The 14,314-nt window shown below is 43.3% G+C and overlaps 1 protein-coding gene across 2 annotated transcripts; it reads right to left on the minus strand.

The window, feature by feature from the left end:
- Positions 1-296: 296 nt before the first annotated feature.
- mapk14a (mitogen-activated protein kinase 14a) lies at positions 297-13,997 on the minus strand. Of its 2 annotated transcripts, none has more exons than XM_083639023.1 (12): positions 13,611-13,997; positions 11,508-11,637; positions 10,621-10,679; positions 7,983-8,094; positions 7,186-7,215; positions 6,493-6,540; positions 6,271-6,385; positions 6,060-6,131; positions 4,037-4,116; positions 2,510-2,588; positions 1,941-2,114; positions 297-1,709 (listed from the first exon to the last, which is right to left on the minus strand). In XM_083639023.1, exons 1-12 carry the CDS (start codon positions 13,727-13,729, stop codon positions 1,642-1,644), a joined length of 1,086 nt encoding a protein of 361 aa, XP_083495149.1. In that variant the 5' UTR covers positions 13,730-13,997; the 3' UTR covers positions 297-1,641. The 2 variants fall into 2 exon arrangements, with proteins under 2 accessions (XP_083495149.1, XP_083495150.1); XM_083639024.1 differs by lacking the exon at positions 4,037-4,116 and adding an exon at positions 4,636-4,715.
- Positions 13,998-14,314: the final 317 nt, after the last annotated feature.

The following is a 14,314-nucleotide window of genomic DNA, read 5'->3' on the forward strand; positions in this document are numbered from 1 at the left end:
ATTTAACTAAAACTGCCAGAAAATTACTGGACAAGTCAACACAAACCACATTAAACAAACGGAACAAAAGTTGGCGGTGCATGTGCGAGGAGGGAGATGTGTGAAAACAATGCCTCTGTGAAAGGTTAACTCCAGGGAATGTCCGGACCTGATTCAACAGACATAGTCCACAGTTCATGTCTGAAAGTGGCTAAGGTCTACTCACTGAGGATCAATACTAATGTTGATACTATTTAGTTTTGAATTGAGTGAAACATGCATCATAGAACACCTGGCAATTTAAAAGAAAACAAAACTGACTCTTAAAAATAAGTCTTTATTTTTGATAAACAAAGGCGTGATGATAGTAGTTACTCTGCTGGACTGAAAATAGTTTAAGGGGGTCTATTGATTGTTGTTTATAAATACCACCCCCACAAAGTATAAATACATCTAAATCCCTTATTATTTTAGACATTTAAGCAGTATTTCTATTAGCAGTTTTAGCATGACACTTCAAATTCCTGTAAACCAATACACACAAGGACTTTAAATGATGTACACACTAATAGTGATTGCTTAATGACATAACAAACCACAAAAAAGTCAAAGATTAAAAAAATATATGGAACAGATATTTACATATTTTTGAGTAGATCATGTACCCACAAATACATAATTTTTCTATTTTGGTGCCTTGTTGAATGGCACTGTACTTAAACGGCAGGGGCTCAGATTATTCCATCTGATTTAAATATGTAGCCAAAATATGGATGTTAAAAGGAGTCCAAGGTCTTTCATTTTAGTTTGCTATTCAGACAAATTCAGACAAGACTCCTCACCTAGGAAAGGAGCTTGACTCTGGTCGACTAGACTATTAAAATAAGAAATAAACAAAATAGAAAATATGTCAGAATTTCTACTGGCGAGCCCCGAACCGCCAGTGATGACAGAGAAGAGACACATCCTCATCTTGTGAAACACCTAAAAGCATTTTAACAGACATAAATCCTACTTCTCTCCCAGGTCTGAATGCCCTCCAAAGTTCCCTTCTTTTTTAAGATGGGAACTTTGATGTACATAAATTGAGACAAATAGATCATTCAACGGTCATTTTACAAATGCATGTGACACAGTGCCATGTGTGACAGCTTGGCAGAGCAAGTGGCAGGCTAGCATAATATATTTTTTTTTTCTTTTTCAATTCATAAACACTAAAAGCAATTCATAAGTTATTCAATAGCAAATTTCTAAAGCACAATAGCACAGCTATAGGTCCGGATATTTCAGCATCTCATGTTCCGAGTGTCACAGTGAAGAGTCATCAAAGTCTGTCTAAAAAAAAAAAAAAAAGCTTCAGAAGAATATAAAACAATTTCAGCTATCGGCAAGAACTGATGCAGGACATTTTCCAGCAATAGACCATTAATATTAGTGGTTCATAAATAATAATAATGATAAATGATCATGATAATTGGTCAAGCTCTTCCTACCCCCATGTTGATAATGATCCCCTTACAGAAATGTATTCTCTGACGCTAAAGACTAAGATTTGTAGGCACTGATGACGCTGTGTCTGAAAGTTTGTGTAATACTAAATGCTCATCTTCACGGTGATTTCAAATCGCTGGATGCTGGGGTTGATGATGTGTGTAGCGTGTCTCATGATTCCATCTCGTCTCCATCGAAGATAGGCGGCTCAAAATCAACCACCTCCTCATAGGTTAATCCTGTAAGAAAGGGAAAATGCTAATATTAAATCCAAATATTTAAGAGGAGGGTCCATACAGTTGACATTAAATAGAATTCAAGGACATCCAATTCATTTTCAAGCACTATTTTTCTGTTCATAAAGGAGTAAGAAAACCTTAGTGCATTTTTAAACCACCATCAATGATTTAAAATCCCAGGTTCACACATGCTTTTAAGATTGACACGGTTTTAGTAATGACTACACATACGTTTCCATTCCTCGATCTCCAGCTCGCGGCTCTCAAAGCTCTGGTCGTAGGGCTCGGCCTCGGGCTCGTCGTCTGGGTCGTGGTACTGGGCGAAGTAGGGATGAGCCAGAGCCTCGGGCGCTGTGATCCGCTTGTCTGTGTCGAGAACCAGCATCTTCTCCAGAAGGTCCACAGCTATGAGAAAAAGACAGGGAGGGAGGGAGGGGGACACAAACACTATTTACAGTCCATGAAATACCAGCAACTGTGAGGTTTTTAGATAAAGCCTAACATTGCCTCTACTCACTCGGTTGTATCAGGGATGCAAACTCATGCAGAGCGAAAAAGGTGGCAGATACACAAAACCACTCAGAAATCATTAACTTAAGTGCCCTATTTTGGGATTAAAAAAAGGTGACGGTCACCTAAAAGTGACTAGTTTGCATCCTTGTGTATACAATATTTTGACTGAGGTTTAGATTCATCATATAATATGAAGCACAGTATGGCCAAAAAGCCCTTCAGAGTTCCCTGAAACATTTCAACAATAAAAGCGTCTGTTGCGAAAAGCCTGGTTCTTCTGGTATTACCTTGTGGGTTGGCACCAATGAACACGTCAGCAAAATTCCTCTTGGGCATCTGTGGCAAGGAGTTGATGTAGTTCCTGGCCTGGGAAAATATGTAGTGCAAAGGTCAACTCCCACTAGGAGCTACGTACTGTACATGATGTCACCCACATTGTATGTTGTCTGTTCGATAAACACACCGATCATTTTAACTAACTGATTCTATTCAGCCTAAAATTGCTCCTAGTAGACTCAGGGCTGTACGCTTAACTTTATTAGGTGGTAGCACTGGTGCTAGTAAGCTAAAGATTTCAGTAGCACAAAGAAAGATTTAGTCGCACGCCACAAACGTCTTCTTTAATCTTCTTGTAAATGGAGTTGGTGAAATAAAATGTGTAAGATCATGTTTATGTAGCAATAATAAATGATAGGAAATCCATTGTCTTAATCAAGGTGTAAGGTTACACTCACAACTCACTAGCACCTGTGCTAATGGATACAAATTTCTCATAGCAATATTTTTGAATAGCATATGAGAACAAAACTAGCACTGTACAGACCTGAGACTGCAAAGCAGCTACTGTATGCCATAATATTGAAATGTACAGATATTCTGTGTGTATACAGGCAGATAATGTTATCGGTCACAAAGCTACTATTCTTACTCTAAATCTTAAACTGTAACGTTTCACTACATATTGTAGTCTGTTGAAACTGAGTTGTCAATTTGTCTTTCCAACAGTGACACAAAAACTACCGTAATTCCAGTGTATCAATTTTACCAGGCATATTCTGCCTCATTTAGAAAAGATACTGATATGTCTAGTTTGTAGAATGACATTCATCCAATTACTTGACACGATAACATTATATATGAATCACACAAAGAGTAATGCTGAGAGAGGTAAGACAAATATTTCACAAATGTGCAAACAGATCCAAAAAGAAAGCACATCTCAGAGCAAGGTATCTTGAACACAGCACAATGTGGTTAGTAACCATCGTAAGCAGGAACTTGGTTGTTATCCTAGATCTTACGAAGCCTGTTTACGGTAAACACTGTGCATGTTTCACTGTTTCAAAGACACGCTAAAAATAAACAAGCTTTGCTATCGCTCGTTTGAGTGAAACGCCGTCACTACTGTTACGACCGCCGCTCTAGTCAACAACAGGTTTTGGGAGCAGTTCATGGCAGTCATTGTTACAATCACATGCAGCAAGCATATCAAACACCACTCAATTACTGTCATTAAAGTGAAAAAGAAAAAGAAAAAAGAATGTTTGCGTCATTACAAAAACAAACAAAAAAAACAAACAGTTCAAATTAAATTAAGTGTAAATAATTCAATTTTGGCACCAAATATTAGCGGGAATTCTGTATATGGAAATGTTATCATCAGACACTAATCTGGACTTGTTTGCGGGGGTCGGGATTGTTTTGCATAGATCAAGATAGTATATTGAGCAAGAGCATTGGAAAAAGCCAAGGGGGAAAGAGGGCCTACAGACAGCCTGAGGGTCCTGCTCTGCTCTGTGGACGGTGGTGCTCACCTCATGGCTGGGCATCCTGCTTATGAGAGATGCTGGGGGCGTTCCTGTCAGACGCATTATCTGCTGTAGCTGGTTTATATCTACGAGGCTTGGGTCAAGGGGAGTATAGCGACAGAGCAGAGTTGGTTAAAGAAGCGGCTCCTCCGTCTACGACTCGGGGTTCTGCGCCGCGGGCTAACCTCTAAGTCGCCCCGACGAGGCCGGAGCGAAAAGGGGGAAAAGTCCAAGCTTTGGAAGCAGCGTGTGAGAAGAAAGCCAAGAGAGACCGGAGAGAGAGACAGAGAGAGAGAGAGAGGGGGGGTCGGCAGATTGAGAAACAACACAACAACATGCTTTTTAGGTTATGAGATCAGAGCAGCAGCGTCGGTGAGAGACACAACCCAAGTGAATCACCTGTGTGACACAATAATCTCACGGCAGAAAACCAAGTCTTGCAAGTTATGACAAACCCACAAAGTCGAAGGGTGCAAAGCATGCTGGTGGAAATTGGGCGGCAGAGAATGAATCACACGTGGAGGCAGAGCAGGGGGGGGGGGGGGGGTGTGTGTGGTGGTGATTTGGGGAGAAAAAAAAAGACCTTTGTATAAGTTTGAACTCACAGACTCTGAAGAGATTTTCATCAAGAGATCAGGCCCTGGTGTTCCGACGAGCAGCATGATTAGCTTCAACTGATCAATGTCTACCGGCGCACCGTAAAGGAAGACCAGGAGCTGGACGAGGGACACCTTTGGAATCTGACTCGTTAGTCTTAATCTGCCTTGTGAAACCAAATATGACCCCCCCAAAAGAACGATCTGTGATGTTTACTTTTCAGTATTCGCTATATTCCACACAGCAGATGTGACACAAGAAAACGCTTTCCAATTATTTATTTTTTTTCTAGTTTTTCTCTCCCAATTTGACCATGCCAATTGCCCTGCTGCTGTCCTGGTCGTTGCTCCACCCCCTCTGCCGATCTGGGGAGAATTGTAGACTTAGCACACGCTTCCTCCGACACGTGTGCGGTCACCAACCGCTTCTTTTCACCTGACGGCGAGGAGCTTCACCGGCAGGATGTAGCGCGTGGGAGGATCACGCTATTTCCCCCAGTCCCCCCCCCCCCCAGGCGTCTCGACCGACCAGGAGGCGCTAGGTGGAGCGACCAGGACACATACCCTTAAATCGGCTTCCCACCCCGCAGACATGGCCCAATTGTGCCTGCATGGACACCCGACCGAGCCGGAGGTAACACGGGGGGGGGGCTAGAACCCGCGACACCTCGTGTTGGTAGGCTTGGGAATCTACCCGCCGCGCTACCCGGGATGCCCCGAGAAAACGGTTTCTATGAAGCCACATCTCAAACTGTACAGAGGAGAGCGGAACTTGCGATGTAAAAACCTGTGGAAGCAGCGTTGAATTCGACATTTGGCAGCTCACAACAGGAAGACAGAGTGGAGAGAGATGTTGTTGGTACAGAGCCTAACTGAAGAGCTCAGCTGTTAGTGTGAACAACAACACGCTGGCAGGATGGAGGGAGAGAAAGAGAAACAAAACCGACAAGGACAAAACAGACTGCAGATGGTTATGCCCATACAAAGACTAGTTGGTTGGTGGTGGGTGTAGGTGTGGAAAATGGACCCGGGCCAAGGATGCATACTGACAACACTGGAAGAGTTGAAACACGCCAGCGGAAACGTTACAGCAGAGAGGGTACGTGTTGAGCCAGAGGGGGGAGAGTGTGGCAACAACAAGGTAGTAGCTGCATTAACATCTATCTAGAAAGACTATAAAAGACATTTCAGCCAGCGTAGTGGAGGAGGAGGAGTGAAGCAGAAACCAGTTAAAAAGCATTAGAACGAGTTAAGATGATTAGAAGACGACACAGAAGAAGAAGAAGCCTCGGAGATCAGGTTCTTGCTATTGTACCTGCAAGAAGCTGTAAGCATCATCAGTCATCATCAGTGCTTTTCCACAACTATGTCAGTCTCACCAAACCCCCACTATGAAGATGTATGGTTATATCTCCTCAACTGAAAAAGGATACGGTCAGTACCAGGAAACAGAGTTCTTCCGGTGAGAAGTTCTGCCATAATACACCCCACTGACCAAATATCCACTGAAACACAGGAGAAGCAAAAAACACAAACTTGAGATTTTTTGCATTCCACAGTAACAATCAACTCTTCTTCTATCGTGACAACACATGGTAGAAACAGGAAGTGGCAGATCAAGCCGCAGAAGACGCTCTTCTCTACCTGTCATGTTGTAGTGCATCCAGTTCAGCATGATCTCTGGGGCGCGGTACCACCGTGTGGCCACATAGCCGGTCATCTCGTCGTCGGTGTGCCGCGCCAAACCAAAGTCCAAGATCTGAGGAGAGGAAAAAGCAAAATCAGTGTTTTGCAAAACCATCAGCGTTGCCGGACAGCGGAGCCGATTCGGGAGGAACCAACGTTTTGGAATGAGAGTTCACCGACCTTCAGCTCGCAGTCTTCATTCACAGCCAAGTTACTGGGTTTCAGGTCCTGGACGGAGAAGATGCACAACCGTGAATTAGTGTCGTTCATGTTCAGGCGTGAGCTTAACGATGTGGATTAGGGATGCGGCAATTAACCAAATTAATGATTAACCGCCGTCTAAAACGTTGCGGTTTTGTAACTGTAAAGGCTCAGCTACACCGAGTGTTTCTGTTCGCACTCTCAAAAAGGGACATTATGGTACTGTGGAAGTTAAAGGGACATTATGGTACTGTGGAAGTTAAAGGGACATTATGGTACTGTGGAAGTTAAAGGACATTATTAAAAGATCGCCCTTTGTTTATTTCAACAACATAACTTCACGTATTCGTTGTCACAGCCCACTAAACGTAATCAACCTCTAGGCGGCCCCCTAGTGGTACATAGTCTTGTACTGGTGATATTACTACTTTCTTACTCGGCCTGCCTTTGTTTTGGTGCAATGATAAAATAGCAGTATTGCACAGTGCAAGAGGAAGGTGCTGTTTACGACTTGCCTTCAGTGTTTGCATAAGACACGGGCTTGATTCTGCCATGTGGACGATGCAATAAAACTCTGACACACTGTTCCTTTTCAAAGTGGGTCAGAGACAATGTGACCATTTTCCATTTCACGGCTGAATCGCAGCGGACAAAAACAAACGTGGCACTTACTCTGTGAATGATGTCTGCTGAGTGGATATACTGAGGAGAGACAGAGAGCGCCAACATCAAGTTACATAATCAATGATGAGTTGTATTGATCTACCACCACAGACATATGTTTGCCAGGTGTGTGTGAGACACTGCAGGACAATGTGCAAAACACTGCTCTGGCAATTAGGCCGACTTAAAGGAACAGCTCACCCTAAAATCCAAATAAAAAATAATTCTTCTTACCTGTAGTGCTATTTATCCATCTACATCTTCTTGTGTTAGTTGCTTGAGTTTTCATCAACAGCAATGTCTCTTTCCAGAAATCATGACCCGCTTACCCAAGATAATCCACAGACCTCGTTGTGAGCAGCTTCATGTAGGAACTATTTTCTTTCAACCAAACTACACCCACTAGCTGTTAGCTAGCTGCAGTTTCACGTAGGAACTAGCTCACAGCTAGTGGTAGTGGTTGTAGTTCGGGTCTAAAGAAAATAGTTCCTACATGAAACTGCTCACAACCAGGTTTGTGGATTATCTCGATGTAACCGGGTCATGATTTCTGGAAAGAGACATTGCTGTTGAGTTTTTCAAATGTATGTTTTTGTCGCTTTGAGCACCACAAGCCGAGTGCCATCCAGTTCCATTGTATTGGAGAGAAGGCAGACAACTCTAGGGCCGTTATCTCCAAAACTCAGGCAACTAACACAAAACGATGGATAAATAGCACTACAGGTGAGAGGGGATATATGTATTTTGGATTTTAGGGTGAGCTGTCCCTTTAAGCGTTGTTTACAAAGCATGAGAAGGCGCTTCACCTTTAGCCCGCGGAGGATCTGGTAGATGAGGAACTGCACATGGTCGTCTGTGAGCTTCTGACATTTCACTATGTTGTTGAGGTCCGCCCCCATTAAGTGAGTCACAAGATAGCTGCCGAGCACAAACGAGATCCACACAGATAAAACCACACAGCTGTTGGAAGGCACGCAGCCTCAGGTCAATAAAAGGTCTCACTTTAAATAAAAGGTAAAAAGATAAATAAATAAATAAATAAATAAATAAATAAATAAATAAATAAATAAATAAATAAATAAATAAATAAATAAATAAATAAATAAATAAATAAATAAATAAATAAATAAATAAATAAATAAATAAAAGTTCTCACTTCATGAAAAAAGGCAAGATGGACATAAATTACTTTTGCAGTCCCGAAACTAATTTCCCCATACGGCTGTTCAGTGTGAGCTAAAACCGGTTTTAAACGGCAGCTTCCTCGCGCTCGCGCTGCTCTCCAGAGTGCCGGGTGCCCTAATAGGCCGAGCCCTTTCGCAAATGGAATGTCATTTAACAGCACGCCTGGATAAGTGGGCTTAATGGGACCGCATCAGTGGATCATTTAAATCTAATCCCCGCGGCGTTTAGAAAAAAGCCCGAGCGGGGCGGCGAGCACTTTGGGAGAGGAGGAGGAGGAGGAGGAGGTGGGCGAGAACAGGATGCTACAGTAGCGGTTCTACAGCCAAAACACACACAAGTAGCCATGCGCTGGCTCCGTCAGGCTAGCTGCTCAACAGATACCCTTTCATGAACAGTCTTCTATTCTCATACAGCAGCAGCCAGCCCAGCGAGACCTTAAAATAGCACCTCGTTATGCTTGAACTTGTCCTCGTTGTGCACCCCCCCCCCCCCCCCCCCTACGTGACATCAAAAAGCCAACGCAGTGACAGACGCAGTCCAGAGTTCGGAAAAAAGTATATAAATAGTGACGTCTCATCCCTCTTGATCCACTGACCTCTCGTCCTCTCTCCTATAGAAACAGGAGAGAGGAGGGGGGCCGGAGCTTGGAGGAGCCTTTGCCACGGCGGACTCGCCAGTCGGTATTATATTTTTAGATGAGAGAGGAGGGGGGGAACCGCAGTTACAGTGAGTACAGCACCTGCATAAAGATCCTAGCTCTTTCCTGGATAGCACACTGCATGCAGAACACTTTCCAGGTTTCCACGAGATGCGTCAAGATAAACAAATGTGTCGGGATGGAAAATAGCAGAGCTGAAACGGGGTGAACGACCTCCGACTGCACGTTCAGTCTTCTGAGGTCGCGTGAGAGAAGCTCCGCTCCACTTTCCGTTTCCAGACGGTCGAGTTTTTTCCACCGTCTCTCTCGCAAAGCCAGTTCTCGTCCTGAGCGACCTTGTTTAGCCTCCAGCCCATCATGTGACCTGATCACATGATGTTTATCTGAGACAGTAGGGCAACATAAACAGGGCCTCAGTCACAACCGCTGAGCGAGCGTGCAAGGAACAGGTCCATAAGTCTTCCAAGTCCCATTCGATCCTTAAAGGAACACTCTGACCATTTTCAACCAGCTTTGTATCATTAGAACATCAGTAGTATATTAGAAAACTGTAAACGGTTTTGAAGTCTGTCATTTAATTTGACAGTTATTGAGTGTTAAAGTGTGGACCAGTGACGTCACTGGTCCACACTAACTCAAATTAATAACTCATTAACTCAAATCAACTCTCAATAACTGTCAAACTAGATGAATGATGAATAGTTTGACAGTTATTGAGAGTTGATTTGAGTTAATGAGTTATTAATTTGAGTTAGTGTGTTTGAGTCACTTTAACACTCAATAACTGTCAAATTAAATGACAGACTTCAAAACAGTTTACAGTTTTCTGATATACTACTGATGTTCTAATGATACAATGCTGGTTGAAAATGGGCAGAGTGTTCCTTTAATATGAACAAATGACGAGTAGGAAATGAATGGAAATTTGGGGACATATTGCCATTCTGCAAAAAGAAGAAGAAAATCTCATTCTGACGTCATGATGTGAAACAGTCATGCAGCTATGATGACGATGACTGACTATGGGTGGGAGGCAAATTATTCAGGGTTATGACAGGGGTAAAAAAAAAAAAAAAAAAACAGAGCTTAGCACAGTACACCCGTGCAGGTCCAGGCGTGAGACGTCTGACGCTCTGCCTCTGGCATGCACACACAGCGGGGGAGGCAGCAGAAACTTTTCAGGACTGAGTCACCGTCGAAGCTGCTGTCCACTTCCCTCTATCCAATGACTTTTGGACGACGACGATGACGACGACAACAAACAATAAAGGCCCCGCTCGCCGACAAAATAAGCGATGTGTCACAAAGCCAGGAACCTGGACAGCACAGACCCGGGAAGGAAGCCGGAGGTGAAACCACTGTTGTAGCCGTGAGTGAGTGAATAACTAGCAAGACTGGACATTCTAAGAAACATTCCTCTCTGTTTAGTCTATTGGCCGGACTCCAGGTGTTTCCCATGGATCTCTGCTGCAGAGAAACTTCAGGCTATTGTTTCACTACTACACTGACATCCTGAACCAATGCAAGTGGGGAGGCAAACTTCAGGTTAGGGGATTATAATATAATATAATATAATATAATATAATATAAAACAAACTTACACATCATTAAATTCCTCCAGACTGGTAGCAGGGGTAAAGACATCGAGGAGGCCAATCACCTGCAGCAGCAGCAACAACAAAATATGTCAACAACGCAAAGAACAATGGGCAACATACTTTAAAGGGACAGCTCACCCTAAAATTCTAAATACATATTTTTCCACTCACCTGTAGTGCAATTTATCCATCTATATCGCTTTGGGATAGTTGCCTGAGTTTTGGGGATATCGTCCGCAGAGATGTCTGCCTTCTCTTGAATACAATAGAACCGGATGGCACTTTGGCTGGTAGTGCTCGAAGCACCAAAAAAATACATGTGTGAGCAGTTTCATGTAGGAACTAGTAGCTAGCAGGTGTAGTTCGGTCAAAAGAAAATAGTTCCTCCATGAAACTGCTCATAACAAGGTCTGTGGATTATCTTGAATAACCGGGTCATGGAAAGAGACAATGCTGTTGTTGAGTTGATCAAATGTATTTCTTTGGCACTTGGCCGAATGCCATCCAGTTCCATTGTATTGCAGAGAAGGCAGAAACTCTGCGGCCGATATCTCCAAAACTCAGGCAACAAACACAAAACGATATAGATGGATAAATAGCACTACAGGTGAGAGAGGGAATATATGTATTTTGGATTTTAGGGTGAGCTGTCCCTTTAACAACGTACATACTGTGCCGCAAAAGGTTTTGAAGCACACAGACATTGTGAGGCACTGGATAATAACCAGATTCAGCAGCACAAACAAAGCAGGTGTCACGGGACAGAGCCGGAGCCCCGGGACAGAGCCAGAGCCTCGTTTCTTTCTTTCTGTCTTTCTTTGTGTTCTGCTTGTACAGAGCCACACCTTTCAGTTAAGGACACAACGGTGGCAAAACACAAAGAGACTCACATTTTCGTGCTTCATGTGCTTCAGCAGCCGCAGCTCTCTGTATGTTCTCTTGGCGTGGATGATGGACTGAAATGGCCGAGAGAGTTTCTTCACAGCGATCTTCAAGCCAGTCTTCTCATCATATGACGAACTGTTATGAAAGGGGCACAAACCTTTTGAGCTTAGACTTGATCAATATGAATCAATATGTGCCTCATAATAAATAATAACCCTTCTCCCATACAACAAGAATTAAAAAAATAAACACTGAACACTTTGAACGATGTTGCAGGCTTTTAGTTGTTGTCATTTCTAGGTAGATGATGAGAAAGCCTCTGCCGTTCCCGATGGCTGAGAGTCGGCCGAGTTTGCTGTTGAAACCAAATTAGGTGCTGAAGGCTGGGGGAAAAGTACCAGATCAGCAGAAAATGGCATCTCTCAGCACATTGAGGACCAGCTTTGCCTGGAGTCTGTCAGGCAGATTGAAGGGAGAACTGTCTCCCGAGCACTTCCTCCTGCTGGTAGACCTCAGCTAGCCAAACCACAGTCATGGGTCCGGGTACGGACACTCCAAGCAGTGGCTATGACGACTACTGATGGGACCCATCATGCAACAGAGTCCTCTAAGACAGCAACATAATACTGTAATAATGATGATTCGTGGTTTTATTATGGATATATTTCTTAATGTGCACGTGGTGTCTCTAAACAGCATTGAAATCGATTTGAACAAATACAAATTAAAATTGTACTGTATTGTGTCAAATACAAATTAAATGGTTTCACAGCGGTTAGGGCCGACTCCATCATGTCAACACTGACAATACAAGTCAAGTGTGCGGTAAAGGGAAAAAAAGGAGGTCACTGCAGCATCGGTGAGCTGATGGTAATCTGACCAGCAACAGATTATCTTATTGCCTAGCAACAGCACAGCTGTCTGCCTCCATGTGCAAAACAAACATCTGCCCACTAAAACAACAGTTTCATGCCGACAACGTTGTGTCCCACATAGTATTATTACCATGCAGCACAACCTATTTAATCATTCATGGGCCATCTGAATTTATAACGCCCATCCTGCTAAAAGCTTATCCTGTTACCAAGCAGCATTCGGGAAATCCACCATACCAGGAAAACAATCGCTCTGTGTTATTAAAATACAGGACCTCTACCAGTTGTTAATGCAGATGCCTCATTGCTGTTGCTCATTGGTGTTGCTTAAAATAATAGCCTATATGTAGAGCTATCTATACAATGTATCTGTACGTTTAAAATAATAGTATATTTGTAGAGGTATCTATACAATGCGCCTGCAAGATGTGTACTTGTCAAGTTTGACACAGGAACACCCGATCATCAAGTCATAGTTCCCCCAAAAATGAAAATTCTGAAATTCTGTCATCTACTCTCATGCCAGTTACATACAGTAGGTGAAGTTTGTCCATAATATATAGCACACAGGGAGGTTCACTTGGGGGGACCAGTTCTTCGGAGGTCCAAAAAGACCTAGGTTATATTTACAGGATCATTTAGTGCACATCTTAACTACAGCTGATTGACTTGGCGTATCTCTGGCCCCCCTGGGCCCCCCATTCACTTCAGTTGTTTTGGAGTAGGCTGCTCCGATGTTGTGCTGGTTGACAACCTCCCTGTGTTCAATACATTTCACCCGTTTGTTTTTCATTTGACACGAGGGTGAGTAGATGATGGCATAAAACTGGTGGTGGGACTTTACCAGTGTAACATAATGCGAGTTAAATTCCATTAACGTCTGGAAAGAGCATGTATGGGAGTAAAAATAAACAATCTATCATGCGCGGTGCATTAACGCCAACCAGAATCCCACCCTCTTCCCTATTTTTTTTCTCCCAACTACTAGTTATAACTTCAGTTTCTTGCAACGTGGTTGCAATGAAGTCTGGGCGAAGAGGACGAGCACAGATATAAACAAGTTTGCTTGTTCAAAAGCACATCGTGGTGACTCCACCTTGCTAGCTAACGTTAGCTCGGTAGTGGAACTGAAGAGCTAGCTTAACTATAACTTTAGCAGCAGCAGGGCAGGAGGCCTCATATAATAATGAATGGGGCTGACAAAGCTACACACTCAAAAGAAACGGGATTTACCACACAGATCCGTAGGCTCCGGAGCCGACAGGAGACAGGCTCTGGTACCTCTCCGGCACTTCCCAAATCGTCTTGTTCACCTCCTGCCGATAAAAGTTCGGTCTCTCTTTCTGCGACATTCCTGCAGAGCAACCCGACCAAGTTGACTTCTGCTTTGCTTTTCCTCGCTGTAAGGTGGCTGCCTAGTTTGAGCCGTGCAGTCCTCCGAGTTACGTTTCCCCAAAGTATAAAACCAACAACACCTAATAAATGTCCCTCGTTGGTACAGAATCTTCGCTAATCTATATATTCTTCGCGAAATGTTGCAGAATCGTTGTTTGCATGCACGTTGTAAAACATTAAGACGCTATTTGTCCTGCTCCAGTTCTGCTGCACGCAGTTCCCGAGATTTCGCCCCGCTTGTTGCAACATTGCCATACAATCTCGCGAGATTAGCTGAGGCCAGACGAGGCCAGAAACTCATGTTGCTTTCAGGTGCCATCGGAAACATTACAGTTCAGAGTTGATATGTATTTATTTGTTTGTTTGCTTGTTTATTTAACATCTGATGGCAAAAATGATGTATTGTATTGTATTATTATTTCTCCTTTTTTACAGCAGTCATTTTGTGTCTCTAAAGGCAGGAAGCAACACAGGCAACCAAAACATTAAGGGCCCCAGCACTGGAACATCTAAATGGATTGGAAATTGGAAACCCTCATTGA

Source organism: Poromitra crassiceps, assembly GCF_964638095.1.
Source record: "Poromitra crassiceps genome assembly, chromosome: 6".
NCBI classification, from domain to species: Eukaryota; Metazoa; Chordata; class Actinopteri; order Beryciformes; family Melamphaidae; genus Poromitra; species Poromitra crassiceps.

Coding starts and splice junctions, on each gene's coding strand:
- mapk14a (XM_083639023.1), bottom strand. CDS start 13,729: ATGTCGCAGAAAGAGAGACCGAACTTTTATCGGCAGGAGGTGAACAAG. Junction 8,095..10,620: donor CTGGAGGAATTTAATGATGT/GTAAGTTTGTTT, acceptor TGTGCTCGGCAG/CTATCTTGTGACTCACTTAA. Junction 6,386..6,492: donor ATGAAGACTGCGAGCTGAAG/GTCGGTGAACTC, acceptor TCCTCTCCTCAG/ATCTTGGACTTTGGTTTGGC.